Source organism: Watersipora subatra, chromosome 2 (genome assembly GCF_963576615.1).
Source record: "Watersipora subatra chromosome 2, tzWatSuba1.1, whole genome shotgun sequence".
Taxonomy (NCBI): domain Eukaryota; kingdom Metazoa; phylum Bryozoa; class Gymnolaemata; order Cheilostomatida; family Watersiporidae; genus Watersipora; species Watersipora subatra.
This window is the reverse complement of record NC_088709.1, coordinates 66,760,614-66,777,599: the sequence shown is the minus strand read 5'-3', so window position 1 is coordinate 66,777,599 and position 16,986 is coordinate 66,760,614. Positions and strand designations below refer to the sequence as shown.

Here is a 16,986-nt window from a genome sequence, read left to right as displayed (position 1 = left end):
CACTACTCTGACTATCAAAATAGAACAAATAAACCTAACATTTTAATTTAAAGACTGTATAATAACAATGGTATTATTTGTTTGTTCTGATAACTTTTATTTAGTTTTTGATAGCTTTACGTTGGTTTATGGTCCATGATTACCGTAGTTTTACATTAAGTTAAGGAAGTTTTCTATTTCAATTGAATTTTTTACTGTTTGTTCTCCACAGCAAGTTCTATGCTGCAAAGGAAAACAAATGTATTTTTCCCTAAAAAATTTCTATGCTGAAAATTAAATAGCCTGGTACGCTGTAAGCCGTTAATAATAAGTCACCTTCGAGTCTTTCAGGCACTAAAACCATTCATCTGATAAGAGCTTCTAACTTACTAATTCACTACTCTGTCTCTAGCCTTTTGTCATACGCTGCAGGCATGTTATATATTAATCACTCTGACTAGCCCAGCATCATATCCTGCAGGTGAAGAGTTCATATTGACCTTCTTGGCTGGAGGCTCCTGGTTTGTAAAGATTAACGATAAACACAAAACCTACAAACGCTTCTTTTACTATGAAAAGCATCGCAAGATGATCTATTACGAAGGGTCTAAGAAAAGGACAAAAGGGAAACATCTACCAAGATGTGAGTTTGTTTCCTATTATACTAATCTTACCTCTGCTTCACTTACAGCACTATTTATAAACAAAGCTATGTGTTCATCACTCACCAAAAAGTGTGTTGTTGGGGAGATGAACTTGACACATTTTAGTCAAGTCAAGAAGTGACCACGAGTGACCAGAGCGCGTCAAAAACTTGACGCGCTCTGGTCACTCGTAGAAGAAATGACTCTGAGATTACAGAGCTCCTCAACTTACGACATTGATCTGGTCTTAAGACGTAATGTGATTTGAATTGTGACAGTCGGAACAATCTGAATAAATTACTTTGTATTCTTATTAAACTCTAGTTTAACATCTTTGGTGATGATCTTTTTTTCTTTGATAAAATATGGTTAGAAGACTCTGCCTTGCACTTTGAAATCAAACTTGCATCCAAAATAGCGATCACTAAAACTGAGTGGCGCAATGATGTTGTTTTCTCCACCACAAGCACAACAAAGCATATTTATCTCCAACTCACTAGATAATAAGTTTACAATCGATTGCATCACTTATGTGCGATGCTACGACAGAAATACGTTAAATATTATTTTACATATTTTCATTGGGCGTAATCGTAACCTTAAACCACCGTAAGTCAATTTGTTGTAACCCAAGAACCTTCCATATTTTGGTGGATTACTAAATGGTTTTAACTAAATGAATTAAAGCTACACCACAATATTCAAATCTACAAAAAGGAGCTATTTGCTGATAACTGCTTGCAAATTATATATCATTATTCTAACATATTCATGAGCTTCAGTTGATCTTTTAATGTTAATTGAGCGATAATTGAGTACTCCAACATTATTTTTTCTCTAAATTATTTTCTTAAAATTGCTTAAACAAAAAGTTACTTTTTGAGCAAACAAATAATAAAATATTTTTCACAAACCATTACAAAACCTCATCAATGGAATTGCATAGTGAATAACAAAATTTGGATCAAATATCAAAATCAAAACGGATCACATTTGAGAAAATTAAGGTCTAGCTGAATAAAATAATTTAAAATGTTAGATTCACTAGTTCTTAGCTCACAAGAAATAAATTAATTAGACAATTCTATAGTATTTGTTATGGTACTTATAGTATAGTACTTTATAGTGTTTGATTGTTTGCTTGAGAGTGTTTATTATAAAAGTTTAGGTATAGAATTATCGTAAGGAATCTTTGACAAAATGAGTAATGAATGTGGTTCTGAATCAGACAAGCTGAATGATTAGGTGTATAATAAAAAATAGAAAACCCACTGAAAAGTAAAATAATTTTGTCTGATCAATATATTGATATATTGATATCGATGAAAAGAGGGCACCCTAAAAGCATACTATACCAACCGAGTTAATACACAAAGTACATATAGATTAGTTGAACAGCTAGATTGCTTTGTTATATAATCTGTTAGTAACCATGACCAATGCTGAGCCTTGTCTTATCAGCATTTTTATATAAAAAGTCTGTGAAGCAGTTAAACACTGTCATGATCGTTTCACAATAGCCTCAACATCTATGGATACCGTGAAACCTCTAATTGAACGCCATGGCGTTCTATTCTTCAACCCTTTTTCTGTATTGGCGGTCAATTGGAGAGTCCGTTCAAATAGAGGCTGATGGTGTACTTTTTAAATGGCTCGTCAGAATTCTCGGAAGATAAATTTAGCCTTATTACGGGTGAAGCAAATGTTGCCTATACTTTGCTCTCTTTTTCTGGTGAAGCGATATTAAACTTTCTGGATGCAATAAATGTGCTAACTTACCTCCAACTTGCCAAAGACCTCTTAATAAATAAGCTTCGACAAATCGAGAAATATCTCTACCAGTTGATATCTATTGCTTGCAATGGACCTGCGATGACATTATAGCCTGTGTCCTTTGAAATTTGTTGACACTTTCCATTTTAAATTCATTCTAAACTTGAAGACATATTTTTATTTTATATCTATATTTGCTAATATTGCATGAAGGCTCATTGCACTTATTGATATGTTTGCTACAGTTTGTTGCAAAAACTAGCTTTTTATGCGCAATTGAAGAGGAGTTACGAGCGTCGATAAATTGTATGATCAGATTACCGCAATGATGCTATTAAATGATATGCTATAAATTTGCAAATTTATAAGTTATACAATGCTAATCTATCAAATACTACAAATATATATTCACGTTCGAGTGACATAAACAAACCATACTTATATTACATGCAAAAACAAAAATTAACGTTTTTAAAACAAAAATATTTCGATGTCTGCTCGGATAGCTGCGTTCTGATTGGTGCTTTCAATAGAACGAACAGCTTCTACTTACCAATACCTTCTACAATGTCTTTTGGCCTCAACTCTTTTTTTGCACTGCTGAACTAGTCGATATTAGTGTCCAAACAATTTTTTGGCAGAGCAAAACTTTTACGTGCTGCATTTAGCACAAATACATCGCACAAAAGTTTGCTCGCTAAACGTAACCTTTGACCTAAAACTTGCAAACCGTTTTTCTATGCATTTTCTTCAAAGTATCAGGACCGCGTTAAACAGAGAACTACTACTAGCCTGAGACCGTTATTGATTATTTCTATGGCGTTGCTTTCAAAGTTTTAACAAAAAAAGCGAAACGCTTAGGAGTTGGACAATAAGATGATTGATTGTTATTATTGTAAACGATTCATTATTAATATGATTTTGTGGACAGTTTTCTACTGATCATTTAATATTATGGGTTCATAAAGATCAAAGATTGTCAAAGTGGCAGTCAAATGGAAGTGGCGATCAAATAGAAGATGGCGCTCAGTGGCAGTCAACTAGTTGGGCGTTCAAATAGAGGTGGCGTTCAATTAGAGGTTTTACAGTATTTACATTTTAATAGATCTATCTACACTTCAAATAGGTATAGGTACATTTTTTTGCAAATTAGTCTTTTTATATGCATGTTTATGATGTAAAAGTTACTCCTCATCTCTTTTCTGGAAATGTACGCATATGTAAATAGCTTTTTTACATATTGATGCATGTAAGATTTGATGAATTTTAGAGGAATTCTAACTGCAGCTACTTACCTCAATGACAAGTACGATGGTCAAAGTGTTTTTCAATCCTTCCCTCATAGTCGTAGTCAACTACATGGACGTTCAAATAGAAATGGCTTTCAAATAGAGGTGGCATTCAATTAGAGGGTGGCACTCTATTAGAGGTTTTACAGTAACTCTTATTATTTTAATGTTTCTAGATGATTCGAGAGATATCATTGACGTGAGACACGGACATCAGACAGACGTGTTTAACAAAACCGATGGAAAATACCAGGTAAGAGTTCATGTAGCTAGTATATAAAACAGAAAGTTCCTACCAATCATCATTCAGACTTACTAATGACTGGTTCACAGGCGTTTTCCTGAATTTCAAAGCTGTCATATAATATATACAGCTGAGAATGCTTTATAGCTGATTTAGTGCGTTGAAAATGATGAAAAACAGCAATATTTTATTCCAGAAAAGGGGTCTCTTTATATGCAAACTTATTTTGTTACGAGATCTGATTTGTATTTTAAAACATTTGTAAGTTGAAAAGCATATTCTTATTAGAATACATTGTAATTTTCTCAATTCATTTCACAACTTAAAACCTAAATAATTCTGTAATACATAGGTACTATGCATAACTATACATATAAATGAAAATGTGTTAGAAAATAAAAACAGGGTAGAAACTCATTGAATCTATGTTGAATTGTCAAAAACGATGAAGTTTAGTATAGATATCAAAGCTTTTAACTTTTTGTTTAACAATAGCAGCTTTCTACAAAGTGCCAACTTTCACTCAACCGCAAAATTTTTTACATGCAATTAATCAAACAATTAAAATGTTGGGCAACATAGAACTTTGACCCGTGAAATTCAGCTTATGAAACTGGTGCTCTAACCAACTGAGCTACTCGGCCATGAAGCCACAGAATAAGTTTTGTTCTCCGAGAGAATGTGATAGAAAAAGAGAAAGATGAACATACACCAGCTAATAATAATAATAATATAGCTATAAAAAGAGATAAAACATAATAATAAATAATGAAGTAAACAATAAATAACAGTTTTATAGTGTTACTTCATTTAGAAACAGGTAAATACTCAATTCAGGTAAACTAAAAGGGAGTGATAGAGGCACATGTATATAATATAACTTACTATAGCTTAAATGAGGTAAAGTTTAAACCAACTCATGGCCTGGCTACACCTACTGATGACATATTTATGATATGATTTTGTTTTAGAGACAGGTAAATATAAGTGTAGATTAGACTATTTGAAAGTAGAGGTAGTGATAGAAGTAAGTGTATGTAATAGAACTTACTTTATATGCAGTAAGGTTCCAATCAACTTATGCCCTGGCTACACCCACTGATGACATTCATTTTTGGGTTGTCCATGCTTTGGCAAGGTTTTGCCGATGCATCATTTCAAACTTAACATGTTGGTCTGTGTCAGGAAATATGCGTAAAACTAACGCAGCTGCGACTGGCTGAAATAGTTGATTATAGTGATCTCCATTCCATTTTATTAATTTCAAACTCAAGGTAATTGTGTTCAGGATTGAATTTTTAACCAAAATATCAAAAGGCTTCTCACATACAGGCATCTATATCATAGCTGAACAAGGATATTCTTACTTGTGCTGTTAGTATGACTTGGACCTACATGTGAAATATCTGAAATAACATCTTTTGGTTTTTGAATTAAAAAAATTTCATAGCATATTATAAACTTGAAGTATTATTTCTATACTTTACTATTCCTTTGCTCTTTTGAGCAAATATAACAGAATAGCGAGAACGCTAATTCTACCACAAGTTGTGGATGATCCCCGTTGCAATACAAATACTCTGAAGATATTTCAGTAACAGTCCTGTAAAATCTAACAAGAATTCTATGACCTTCACACGACTAAAGCAAGTTCTCATTGGTCAATCTATTTGTCAACACGAAGTATCATTTGGTAACATTCATAGAGTTGCTACAGCAAGCGTCTGTGTTGGCAAAGCATTTTTACTTTTAGCCTGCATGGAATTTATTACCGTTATAATTTTGTAAATGATATATATATATATATGTAGTGTGTTTTCTTCTCAGCTTGCACATTTGACTCCTTCCCATTCACATAGGAAATGATATACATGTAGCTCTGAGAAACTTTGAACTTGTATGTAGAAAATTACTGGTTAAGAGATGTGTCTATGGTCATAGAAATGCAGTTCATTCACATTAACCAATACAGTAGTCTGTCCTTCAAGGCTTCAACTATTGGGAACTTAACTGTGTCACGGCTTTCCTTGACCTTCATTTATATACATATAGATCCAATACACTGTCTGTAAGGCATGAATAGGAGCACACGGTCTGTTGTTACAAAGGTCCCATAGCACTGAACTGACTGATGTTAATGACAACAATAAAACTTCTCAACAATGGCTCGAGATGGCGGCTTTTTAACTATAAAATGAAAATTCATCATCGCTCCTCCCTTCATCTACAGAGATTCATCAATAATCATTTTTCATAGTTTTGCTATCTTGGCCCTGATTGGCTAAAAATATTTAGCATTGACTTTGCCTCTTTGATTCTCATCCCAGTCATGCATTGCCCTTTCGTTCTTTTCAATCAAGCTTTTTACTGTATAAACAGTGTACTATGCAAGTAGGCTGAATGTACAAGGACATGTACTTATGTGTACAATAATTGTGAAAGTTTAGAAAGTGGTTTTAGTGTTTTGAAATGTTTAAAATTACTTTCAAAAATATATAGTTTATATGTTGAAACAGTTTCCATTTGCTAGGGGGGTGCGAGATGCAAACCCCAAAAGATTGGAGAAACTAATACTGTATATGATTTTCTTTCATACCCATTAATAATATTATATTAATTTGAGTGTTCAAGGGAGTAATTTATTAGAATCCTAGGGAATAAAACTTGAAAAGCATTCATCTGTCAGAAGAAAACAGGTAGAGAAGAATTCTTGGAAAAAGCCAGTTCTAAGAATGACCATAATGTTAAACGCAGGCCGGTTTGAAGTTTTACCCAAAGGAAAGCCAGTCTAAGGCAGACTAGAAGCCGAAGCGATTGTATGACTTCTAATACTCCTTCGGGCTTATTTATGAACAGGGTGCTTGGAGCAACACAGCTCTTCAATAATGTATCAAAGAGGCTATTTTATTATGTATGACTAGTGAGCTGGTGGGAACACAGTATAATAGAGCTGAAGAAAACCGTGCACTGGTGAGAGGGTGCAGTCATAGATACAGCGCAGCAATTCTTAGAATAAAGATTTATATGAATTATAAAAAGGTTGAATTTCACAAAATCTACAACAATCTCTTTTGTCATGTTTAAAAGCTGTAGGCTACTCAGCGAACTGCGAAGCAATGAAACGTACTCCTCTGGGGAATTGAAATATTTCATGTTGATTAGATTGAAGAAGACTCCTGTTAAAATGTTTTGAGATGCTGATCTGGGCATTTCATCTCACCTGTCCTGTGCCTAGAGCTTCTGCATGTACACTACAGGGCTGGACAAAATAGTTCAAACGCAATCAGCTATGGTTTTTCAGGTTTGAACAAAAATAACTTTAAAATTTTTACAGATACATCTCCAAAACTATATATATATTCTAATTCAATATACTGTTAATAGTCTAATGAGTTTATTTATATCATTTTTGGACAAATTAGATACCTAAAAATACCACCAATTGTAGATTTTTTGTAATAAAAAAAATTTGATCTGAACTTGCTAATATTCTTTTTTCGAGAAGTTTCAAAAGCTGTTGGTTATATGGCACCCTGAAAAAAGTCATTGCATTCAAAAAGTCAGTTTTAGTACTTGTTAGGTCCTCTTTGCTGGAAATTACTAGCCAGCAGTACCCGGGCATGCTTTCAGCAGCTTCTCTATGGATATCACTCTATGCCACGATCTGTAGATACTTGAGCTAGACGTATCATCATGTAAACATATTTTATAAGCCAAGTTTTCAAATCAACGGAAGTTTTATAAGCCTTTGTTGGCTAAAAAATCTTTAGCCTCTTTGGTTTGAATACATTCTTAGGATATTAGCTTTACTCAATAAAATGTTTATTATACAAAAATTTTTACCTTGCTATTTTTTCAAAAGGAATAGTATTTTGAAAGCGGGTCAAGAAATACATGTAGCAGTTCCGATTAATGAGAGAGTAGCCCTCTAAACTTCCAATGCTGTGTAGTCAACACTGTGAGTCATCCCAAGGGAGAGTTGCTTAGACATCTGAATGGTGTGGCATAGATGGTGCAGAGCTGATCTCTAGCTGTATTAGCCTGGGTGCGTTGCCATTTTGCTTGAGCTGTGCGCAAAACTGTGCGGTCAAACGTGCTCGTGAGCTACATATAGTATCATTTATGATGCGGGAGGTACATACCCATGCTTGCCTCAGGCTATATATTCACTGATCCTAGACTAATGTCAAACTAACGATAGAGAACTAGATAAATATTAAGTAGAAGTGCGCTCTAGTGCAGCAGCATACGGCAGCAGTGAGCGACAGCAAATCTAAACGCTTGGCTTATACTTGTAAAATAAATAAAATGTGAATGAGACCTGTAGAAAAAGGCATGCAGTGAGGAAACGACTCCTTGTTCATTCTGCTGTGCTCAAAAGGTCAAGGGAGCAGGTCAACTATTGGTTGATGCAAACTAATGATGTCAGAAACAATGTTGTATTTTTTGATAACAACAGAACAAAAGGGAATTTCTTTGACTTTGGCAGCTACAGAGGGTCAGCTAATAGAAATGGTTCTTAAACTCATGGGTTTGCAGACAAGAATTTATTGTTAATTTATAAAAATGTGCCATACTTTCTTACTGCTAACAGAAAGCATCAAATACCCCAAGCCTTGGTTGAAGGCAGAAGTGATAATTCTATTGATTCACAGAAGCCAAGGAGCGTTAATGCTAAGTGCAGCCTGTCACCAAGTAGTATCAACTCTCTGGTTCACACTAAATCGTCATATGTTGATATTGTCCTCTCATCGATGATTTGTCGACTATGTGTGGCGTAAACAGATAGCATCGCCGAGGTAATGCGGATACGGTTTCCGCTGTCAAACTGTGGATGGGAAAGAAAAATTGCTGCTATCAAACGTTTCTAAAAGTTCCGCCACATTTTTTAGGGTCATTCACCACACTCTGCGCAAAGTGCACCACTTCGGCGATGATTATTGGCTGTTGCGAATTGCTTGGTTTATAACTTCTTTCATGATAGTTCCTGCAGAACTAAGATTTCTTAATTTCTTTGACCACGTGAGAGCTTTACGTCACAGTCTGATGTAAACTTGGATAAGTTTGTGATAGAGTGTACATTCTTATCACAGTGAATCACCAAAGTGTTGTGGGATTAAGGTGACACGCTGCGATATAATGTGAACTGGCTTTAAGTGGAGATATTGCGTAGCTGGTGTGTCATTAATTGTTATAACATGACATTCTGGCAAATGATGTTAAGCCCATCAGCTGCCTAGTTGTCTTTTGCATTATATAACTAATGCACTAGTAACACGGTCATGAAGTAGTCCAAATAACCTTAATATATTGCACTTTTCATACATTGCTATTTTATTGTCATATAATTTACTGTGTTTCGGATCATACAAAGTTTTTGGATGAATAGTTATTAGGTCAATTATTGTGTATTACCTATTTTTGTGTTTGATTATTGGGCTTACCAGCAAAAACATCTAATAACAAGGTCAGCGAAAGCTGCCTTATTGAATTCCTAAGATGTGCTATAATTTGGTTTGAATTCATTACATTCCTTATGTTACAATGTATATACAAAGGTATGTGTATATGTAATTGGAGAGTTTAGGTAGTACCTAGCTTTTATTTAAAAGAAAGGCTTTAAAATTAACCTATAAGATATGAAAAACCTGACTTAAGTTGAAAAATCTGTTTCTGCAGGAAGACTGCTGCTTCTCCATTATTATGTCAGGAAGAACTCCCATCAACCTTGTAGCGGACTATCCTGAGATTGCTGACCTTTGGGTCAGAGGTCTCAAGTTCCTCATCTACGCGAATGACAGACTTCAAAAGCTCCATGATGAAAAACAGTACGTGCCACTAGCCACTATTCTAACTAACTACTAATCATTCTAGTGGGTTATTAGTCTGTGTTGGTCAACACAAGTCTGTAATACTTGTCACTAAGGCTACGAGCTGAGCAGAATGAGATAAACTTTTGAAGATGGTGCTGATGAACAACCATTGAAGTTTTTTTGTGTGATACTAGCAGCTAAGAAATGTAGTAACAATATTTCATAACCTAGAACAAAAATACTCAATCCCAATAAAGCCAGTTGTATTATTCTTTTCAAGATATGGCTCTGATGTGAAATCAATTGCACAGCTTCTTGCAAGTAGATAGTCTAACTACAATAAAAAGAGAACTAGTTTTAAACCTTGTGCTCAGTCTACTTCTGTTGAAATTGTACAACCCGTCAGAATGATAATACAATATATACAATATACCGGTATATATACTATACAATATATGATATATATATGCCTATTAAAATTTGAAAATAAACATGGAGTTGTGTCTATTACTTTTCTCTCACAAGCTGGCAATCCTCATGTATAGAATTCATCATCTTTCTACCTTTTTTACCTCAATTCTACTTTGAATTCTGGATTTTTCTTAACACAACGCTAACTGGCTAATTATGACAGCAGCTAATTGGCTAAGAGTAACCAATCAGCTAGCGTGGGCGCTGGCCGTTTGAGAAGCTCTTACGTACACTGATCAACAGTGAAAAATATAAGTTGTTTTTCCAAAAGCCTAAATTTGATTTAAACCGTATCGGATTTAATAAACAATGCCACAGCATTATGCAATGTGCAATTATAGACTGAGGTCTTTAAAGGCCTTTCTGAAAATTGTCATTTTCACACATTGTACAAATTCTTTGTAAAAAAAACACCATTTCAGCACAAAGATTTATTTGATGAAATAATTTTTTTTCATCAATAGTTTCAGTAGAACACAAACACTTAAATCCATATTCTGTTTACCTTTGGCAGGTGGATTGCTGACTACTTTTATTCTGCTGATGCCAACAATGACCACTCGCTGGAATTTGAGGAAGTTTGGGGTTTACTCCAGAAAATGAGTGTTAAAATGAGCAAGAAAGAAGCCAAAGCAAGATTTCATGTAAGTAGAATAATAACAAGAACTATCCGCAGTATTTTTACCATCATTTCCCTAACACGATAACAGGCAACTAGCAAGTTAATACTCTGATTAAAAATTGCTAGTTTTAATGGCTTAACAAGCAGACTTACTTTAGAACATTGAAGCTAAAAGCTTACTTGTTTGTAGAGGTTATTGATGGCTTTCTTTGTGTTGTCATATCGTGTACTCAACTTATATTCCTTTATATGTCAGCTTTCTAATTATACAAAAGCATATATAGGGGTGCTTGTGTTCTATACAAATAATTAATGAGATTGATTTAACTGATCCTTCTGAGTGCATTATTGGAAAAAACAGAATTTTTAACATTACTCATGGTAATTGTGAGTTTTTTTAAAGCAAATAAAACACTAGATTTTTTTATAAAAATGAAAATTTTAATATAATTATATTTAGTTCTTATTTAAATTTTTGTTGACGTGAAGAAAAAGTTTCCAAAATAGTATTTATGAAGATTTTAACCTGATGTCATTGTTGACAAAAAGTTCTCAAGCTGAGGCTATTAATATCTAAGTATATGTGTCAAAATAAACACTGTAACTGCTAGCAGTCCAGATTATTATACATAATATATTTGGCGACTTCTAACTCTTTTTTGGCTGAGCTGCTGCATGCATCAGTTTGGTTGACTTTAAATTAATTGGCTTTATTAAAAACCTCTGAATTTTAACCATTTCGACAACTAGTTTTTAATCGGCCACTAATACGAAATCAAATGAAACATTCTACCGATTCAGTTTTTAACCAAGTCTACCCAGTTATCAGCTTGTGTTACCCACAACTCAAGTCATGTTACAGGAGAACCTGTTAATTTTTGCCTCTTGTCAAGTCTTAAGCTTCTCCCTACAAACTCTGAGACCATCAAAACTCAACTTTTTAACACCGCATATTAACTTTTCGACATAATCCATCCAACTTTTGGAAATATTTCTCTCAAGATGTAAACATTTTTTTTAAAGATTTTCAATAAATTGTTGTTCAGTAAAAGACTTCAAACAACATTTGTCAGTTTGTTGTGTTTGCTACAGTTTGGTGCAGAGCAAACTTAGTGGTAGAAGCTTATTGCAGGTTTTAATTTCCCTACTTGGCTAATCAATAGTATTTGTATAGCTCCCCCTCCGCTAATGCCTAGCTAGTAAGCTGCATTTTAGATGTCATTAGATTGCTGTGGTGAGATAACTCTAATTTTTCTACAGAAACCGCTTCATCAGGTGAGTTTATGCCCGTGTGTTCTAACACTTAGGCTAACATCTCAATAGAGCTACTTAATTTCTGCTCAATAGAGCTACCTAATCTCTAGAAAGTCCTTTGTGCCATGCTATCCTACCTGGTTGCTTGTGTGTGTCCAACAAGTTGACTGCTAGTTGTATTAAAGAGGGATTTGGTTTTAATCTACAAATCTCATCTCACGTCGCACTTCATAGGTGAAGCTAAATAGCTAGTCGTTGCCCAATATCGGAGGCTCTCGATTTTTAGGCTTGCTATAGGTTTTTAGTTTTACGTATTCGCCAAATATTAGGATGTTAAACTAAATATGATGAAAACATAACATACCGGTATTAAATGAAAACACTAAAAAACAATGTAATTGACTTTATGGCTGTAGAACTTGATTAAATGGCCTCTTAACAAAATTGAAAGTTTTACATTAAAATCCAACAGCTGGCCTCCCGTATTTTGAATTTAAATTTCTTACTTTTAAAGTAAAATATTATTTTGCATTCAGTTTGCACTTAAAGCTTTAGTTCTTTGATTTGAGTGCCTGTCCTAACTTTCTAGAATGTTATAAACACTATTATTGCCAGGCCTTAAGTAGCACTGTTTATCTACTAATCTATGCATAAATGAAATACCACCAATAACCTGACTGGTTAAACTGCAAGGTACAGACGGGCTGGAAGACTATACTGATAAACTACAAACCATGAGTATCTAGCCACGCTGATAGAAAAATAATACAACTGAAGTTTGGGATAATAAAAAGTAATGTATTTGTAAATGACCAGGTTTCGGTCATTTTCTCCCAAAATGACCGAAACCTGTGTAACTTTTATGAAAAACTCACAGAAATTGGTTTTTATGGACATACTTAACTTGAGCTCAAATTTAATTGTTTTAGCAAATTTGTTTTTATATAAACGTTTATTCACATGTGTATTACCAAAACTTGGTTACTCCATGTTTGGTATGCTTTGAAATACGAGAAACCAACGCCACAGTTTTTATCGTATTGTTATGCCTGTTCCTTATCATCATTTGAGCTACTAAAACCATCACTTTATCTCATTGAATTTATATTCTTTTCCATTTACATCTACCACCATCCGAATAATTATCTATCAACCAGTTAAAAGATCGCTGACCACCGCAGGATAAAAAATCTTTTAGGTTTTCATTGAGAACGTCGAGTTGTGTACAGACATGTTTCTCCTTCAGCAATTTTTAGTAAAGAACGCATTTCGGTGTTTCCTTAATTTTTAGCATAATGCAATGCACCCTCAGATAATCTTTTTGCATTTAGCTCAAAGATAAACATTACCTGCAAATCTAGGCATAAATAACATTGATAAGCTATTAAATGACTGCTTAATCAACTTTTACCAAAAAATACATGAATATCGTTTGCTCATGAACTGATAAAATACATTTATGCTGTTTTTCTCGAATAAGATATTTCGATCAGGGAAAAAGGGTTAAGAATGTTTACATGCAGACCTTTTGGTTGCAAACAATGTTTCACACTCAAAAAATTATTTAAAATATTTTTCATGTAAAAATTTAAAACTTACCTTTGGCAAACACTCTCTGAGAAATGGAGCAAGTTTTGTTAACTTCTCTACACTAGTGGCTAGTTGTACTATTTTCATCGATGAGAAACTTCAAATCATAGAAGATAATTCCTGTGCATAACTTAATGTAATGTCATACTTAATTTACACAGAAAGCTGATAAAGACAAAGTGACAGATACCAAAGGGAATTTGACTCTAAACCTGCAGGAGTTTGGTCAATTCTACCATGATATTTGCAAGAGAGATGAAGTGGCAGAGTTGTTCAAAAGGTAAGTACACTCCTTACAGCAGAACGTTTAAAACTTTGTATATGCACTCGCTACATATATGAAGTATGTAAACTGAACGATTTCAAAAAAAAAGTTATAGCATAACAAAACCAATTTAATTTCAAATTTAAAGTTTAGACTATGCAGTTGTAGCTTATATATGTTAGCTAATTGGTTACCAAATCTCAACTAAAATGTAAAAAAAATAATGCCAGGTAGTAAAATGTTATAGCCATAATTTTGTGAGATGAACAAAGTTTATTTTTTCAGTTGTTGAATACACAAGCGTTTGTAGTTATCTTTTTTATCATCCTATTTTTACAACTTTCATAGTCTAAGTCTTCTTAGGCTGATAACTGTATTATTTAAGAGTTGTCTTTTAACGGTGGTTAGAGAAGACAACTCTAAACACTTTCATTCAACTCTGAACGGTGAAAACTGTCTACAAGTGTTCATTCTATTGTTATATTTTTTTGCAGGTGTTCAAGCCACCCTGAACAGCTATGGATGAATGTTGATGATTTACACAATTTTTTGAGAAATGAGCAAGGGGTAAATTTGCAGTACTTATGATTAAAAAACTATTTGTAATTACATAGGCATGAACTAACAAATACAGAAAAGCTAGCATAGATATTAAATTCCTATTTTGTTCAACTTGTAGTTTGACTATTCAGAGGCAAAGGTGAAGCAACTGATTGACAGATTCGAACCCTCAGTTGCTAAGAGAAGATTATTCCAGTTGTCATTTGATGGATTCCTTTTTCTAATCAACTCAAACCTGTTGAGTATTCGTGACAGTGAGCACAATGAAGTCTACCAAGATATGACGCAGCCTCTTACTAGCTATTTCATCTCATCATCACACAACACGTGAGCCTCTCTTAGTTCCATCACAAAAAACCTTATCAAACATTTGTCGAGTCGCTGCATAATCACTGCGCTTCCATGCTTTGAATTTGTTCCAAGTTGTCAGCTGCAGAAAATTGTGCACCTTATAGTTTCAACGATTTGGGGTTGCACTATATATATCTTTCTAAGATTTGCAATGTATCTCTCAAAACAAAACATGTTAAAATAGTCTCACTTTTTAATTCCTGTGTAGTTAACTAAATATTCTATATGCAGGTTATTTGTTGAATGTCATTGCTCTAAGGTAGGTGATCGCTCATTTGCTAAAAACATTTCTATACTATTATGGTGATGAATAATGCAGGAAACATGAGTCATTACATGAAGAATATATTATATATCATAAATTGTATTTGTATGATATATCATAAATCGTATATATATTATATATCATAAATCATATATATATTATATATCATAAATCGTATATATATTATATATCATAAATCGTATATATATTATATATCATAAATCTTATATATATTATATATTGTAAATTGTATATATATTGTAAATTGTATATATTATATATTGTAAATTGTATATATATGCTATATAAATACATATATATTTTTATATATACATAGACATATATATTTATATATACTTTTTTTATAAATTTGGTTCAAACCATTATTTATCATTGGCAGCTATCTTCTGGAGGATCAACTTTATGGCCCAAGCAGTATCGAAGGCTACATCAAAGCACTAATGCTGGGATGTCGCTGTGTTGAATGTAAGTCTAGAACACATCTACTGTAGCTTCTTTAAAGTTTCCCGTCACGTACACAACCAGTACATTGGATCTGAAACAATCTGCCAGATTATTCAGCCTTTTAATATTTCATCCTTTTGAACTATATAGACAACTGACGCTTTTATCAAATCTGTCTTTTATTCTTGGATACATTAGTTTAAACTTAGCTAATAGCTTTCATTCTAACTTCTGTGCCATCAAGTTTACATTAAAATAATTACTTTGATTGACAATTCAATCAATAGACTTTACTAATGTTATTTTCACCTTCATTCTTGTTATTCTTATTAGAGAAGTCAGTTACAAAAGATGACTTATGATTAATTTGGAATCTACAGCTTTCATTTTATTTTGTTTTGTATTTTAAAGTTCTTGCAACAAAGCGCATAGTACTTACGGTGCTTACAATGCGAAAGCACCAATATATTGGCTTCTTGATGGCGTCAAATGTGAGGGAATCTCGAGATGAAAAGAAATTTTCAACAAGCAAATTTCAAAATTTTTCAAAAATTTACGGTTATGTAATTAAAAGTTGAAAAACTGAAAGGAATTATGAATAAAATGTAAAAATAATAAAAATAATCTACAGTAAGTTAAATTAAACTATAATAAGTGAAACTGAGTAAAATTCTTATAAATTCCTCTGTTACAAATTAATAAATTACAGACCAACAATATAAGCTTTTTTTAACTGTAATTTAATTTTTACATTTTTTTTGATTTAATGTAATTTTTATTTTTTTACGCATAATTCAAGCTTTCACTTATTATCTTATTGGGTTTTCATATACCGATTTTTTGATGGAAAATTTACGATTATGGTTCAAGCTCTGGAATAAATTAAACACAATAGAATGCGTTTTATAAAAATATCCACTCGGACATACATGTATTTTGGTTTTGGCATACAAAGGAAATATCAAAATAGATTACCTTTGTATAACGAGATTTGCATGTTCTATGAAAATCTTTTTCATGTAACATCTTCCATTTCTATATTAATTTGTGATGCTATGTTTCATTATTTGCCCTGGAATAGTGGACTGTTGGGATGGAGACAATGGACCCACTGTATACCATGGCTACACACTCACCAGCAGAATTCTTTTCAAGGATATCATAGAAGACGCCATTAAACACTATGCATTCTTCAAAACGCAGTAAGGAGTTTGAAGCTAACTAGCTAATGAAATGACCCTTGGACTACCCAGCTACTGAAAGTACTACTAGCTGGGTGGTTTTAAAATGCCTTCCTCAATATAAATCATGGCTAACTGAGAAAGTGGTAGCGCCCTAACATAGTCGATTGGTTCACAAAAAGGTTTGGTGCTTGTTGCTCTTACGGAAACGCTTTTGTG

The 16,986-nt window shown here is 33.3% G+C and overlaps 1 protein-coding gene across 1 annotated transcript in view; it reads left to right on the top strand.

Annotated features, from left to right (window-relative positions):
* LOC137388936 (1-phosphatidylinositol 4,5-bisphosphate phosphodiesterase delta-1-like) overlaps positions 1-16,986 on the top strand; it is an 85,754-nt gene that overhangs the window by 53,016 nt on the left and 15,752 nt on the right. Inside the window, exons 6-15 of the mRNA XM_068075439.1 lie at positions 461-622; positions 3,862-3,938; positions 9,609-9,757; positions 10,728-10,857; positions 12,096-12,110; positions 13,841-13,959; positions 14,439-14,511; positions 14,624-14,832; positions 15,522-15,607; positions 16,668-16,788. Coding sequence (XP_067931540.1) covers positions 461-622; positions 3,862-3,938; positions 9,609-9,757; positions 10,728-10,857; positions 12,096-12,110; positions 13,841-13,959; positions 14,439-14,511; positions 14,624-14,832; positions 15,522-15,607; positions 16,668-16,788 — 1,141 coding nt within the window. The remainder of the gene's footprint in view (positions 1-460; positions 623-3,861; positions 3,939-9,608; positions 9,758-10,727; positions 10,858-12,095; positions 12,111-13,840; positions 13,960-14,438; positions 14,512-14,623; positions 14,833-15,521; positions 15,608-16,667; positions 16,789-16,986) is intronic.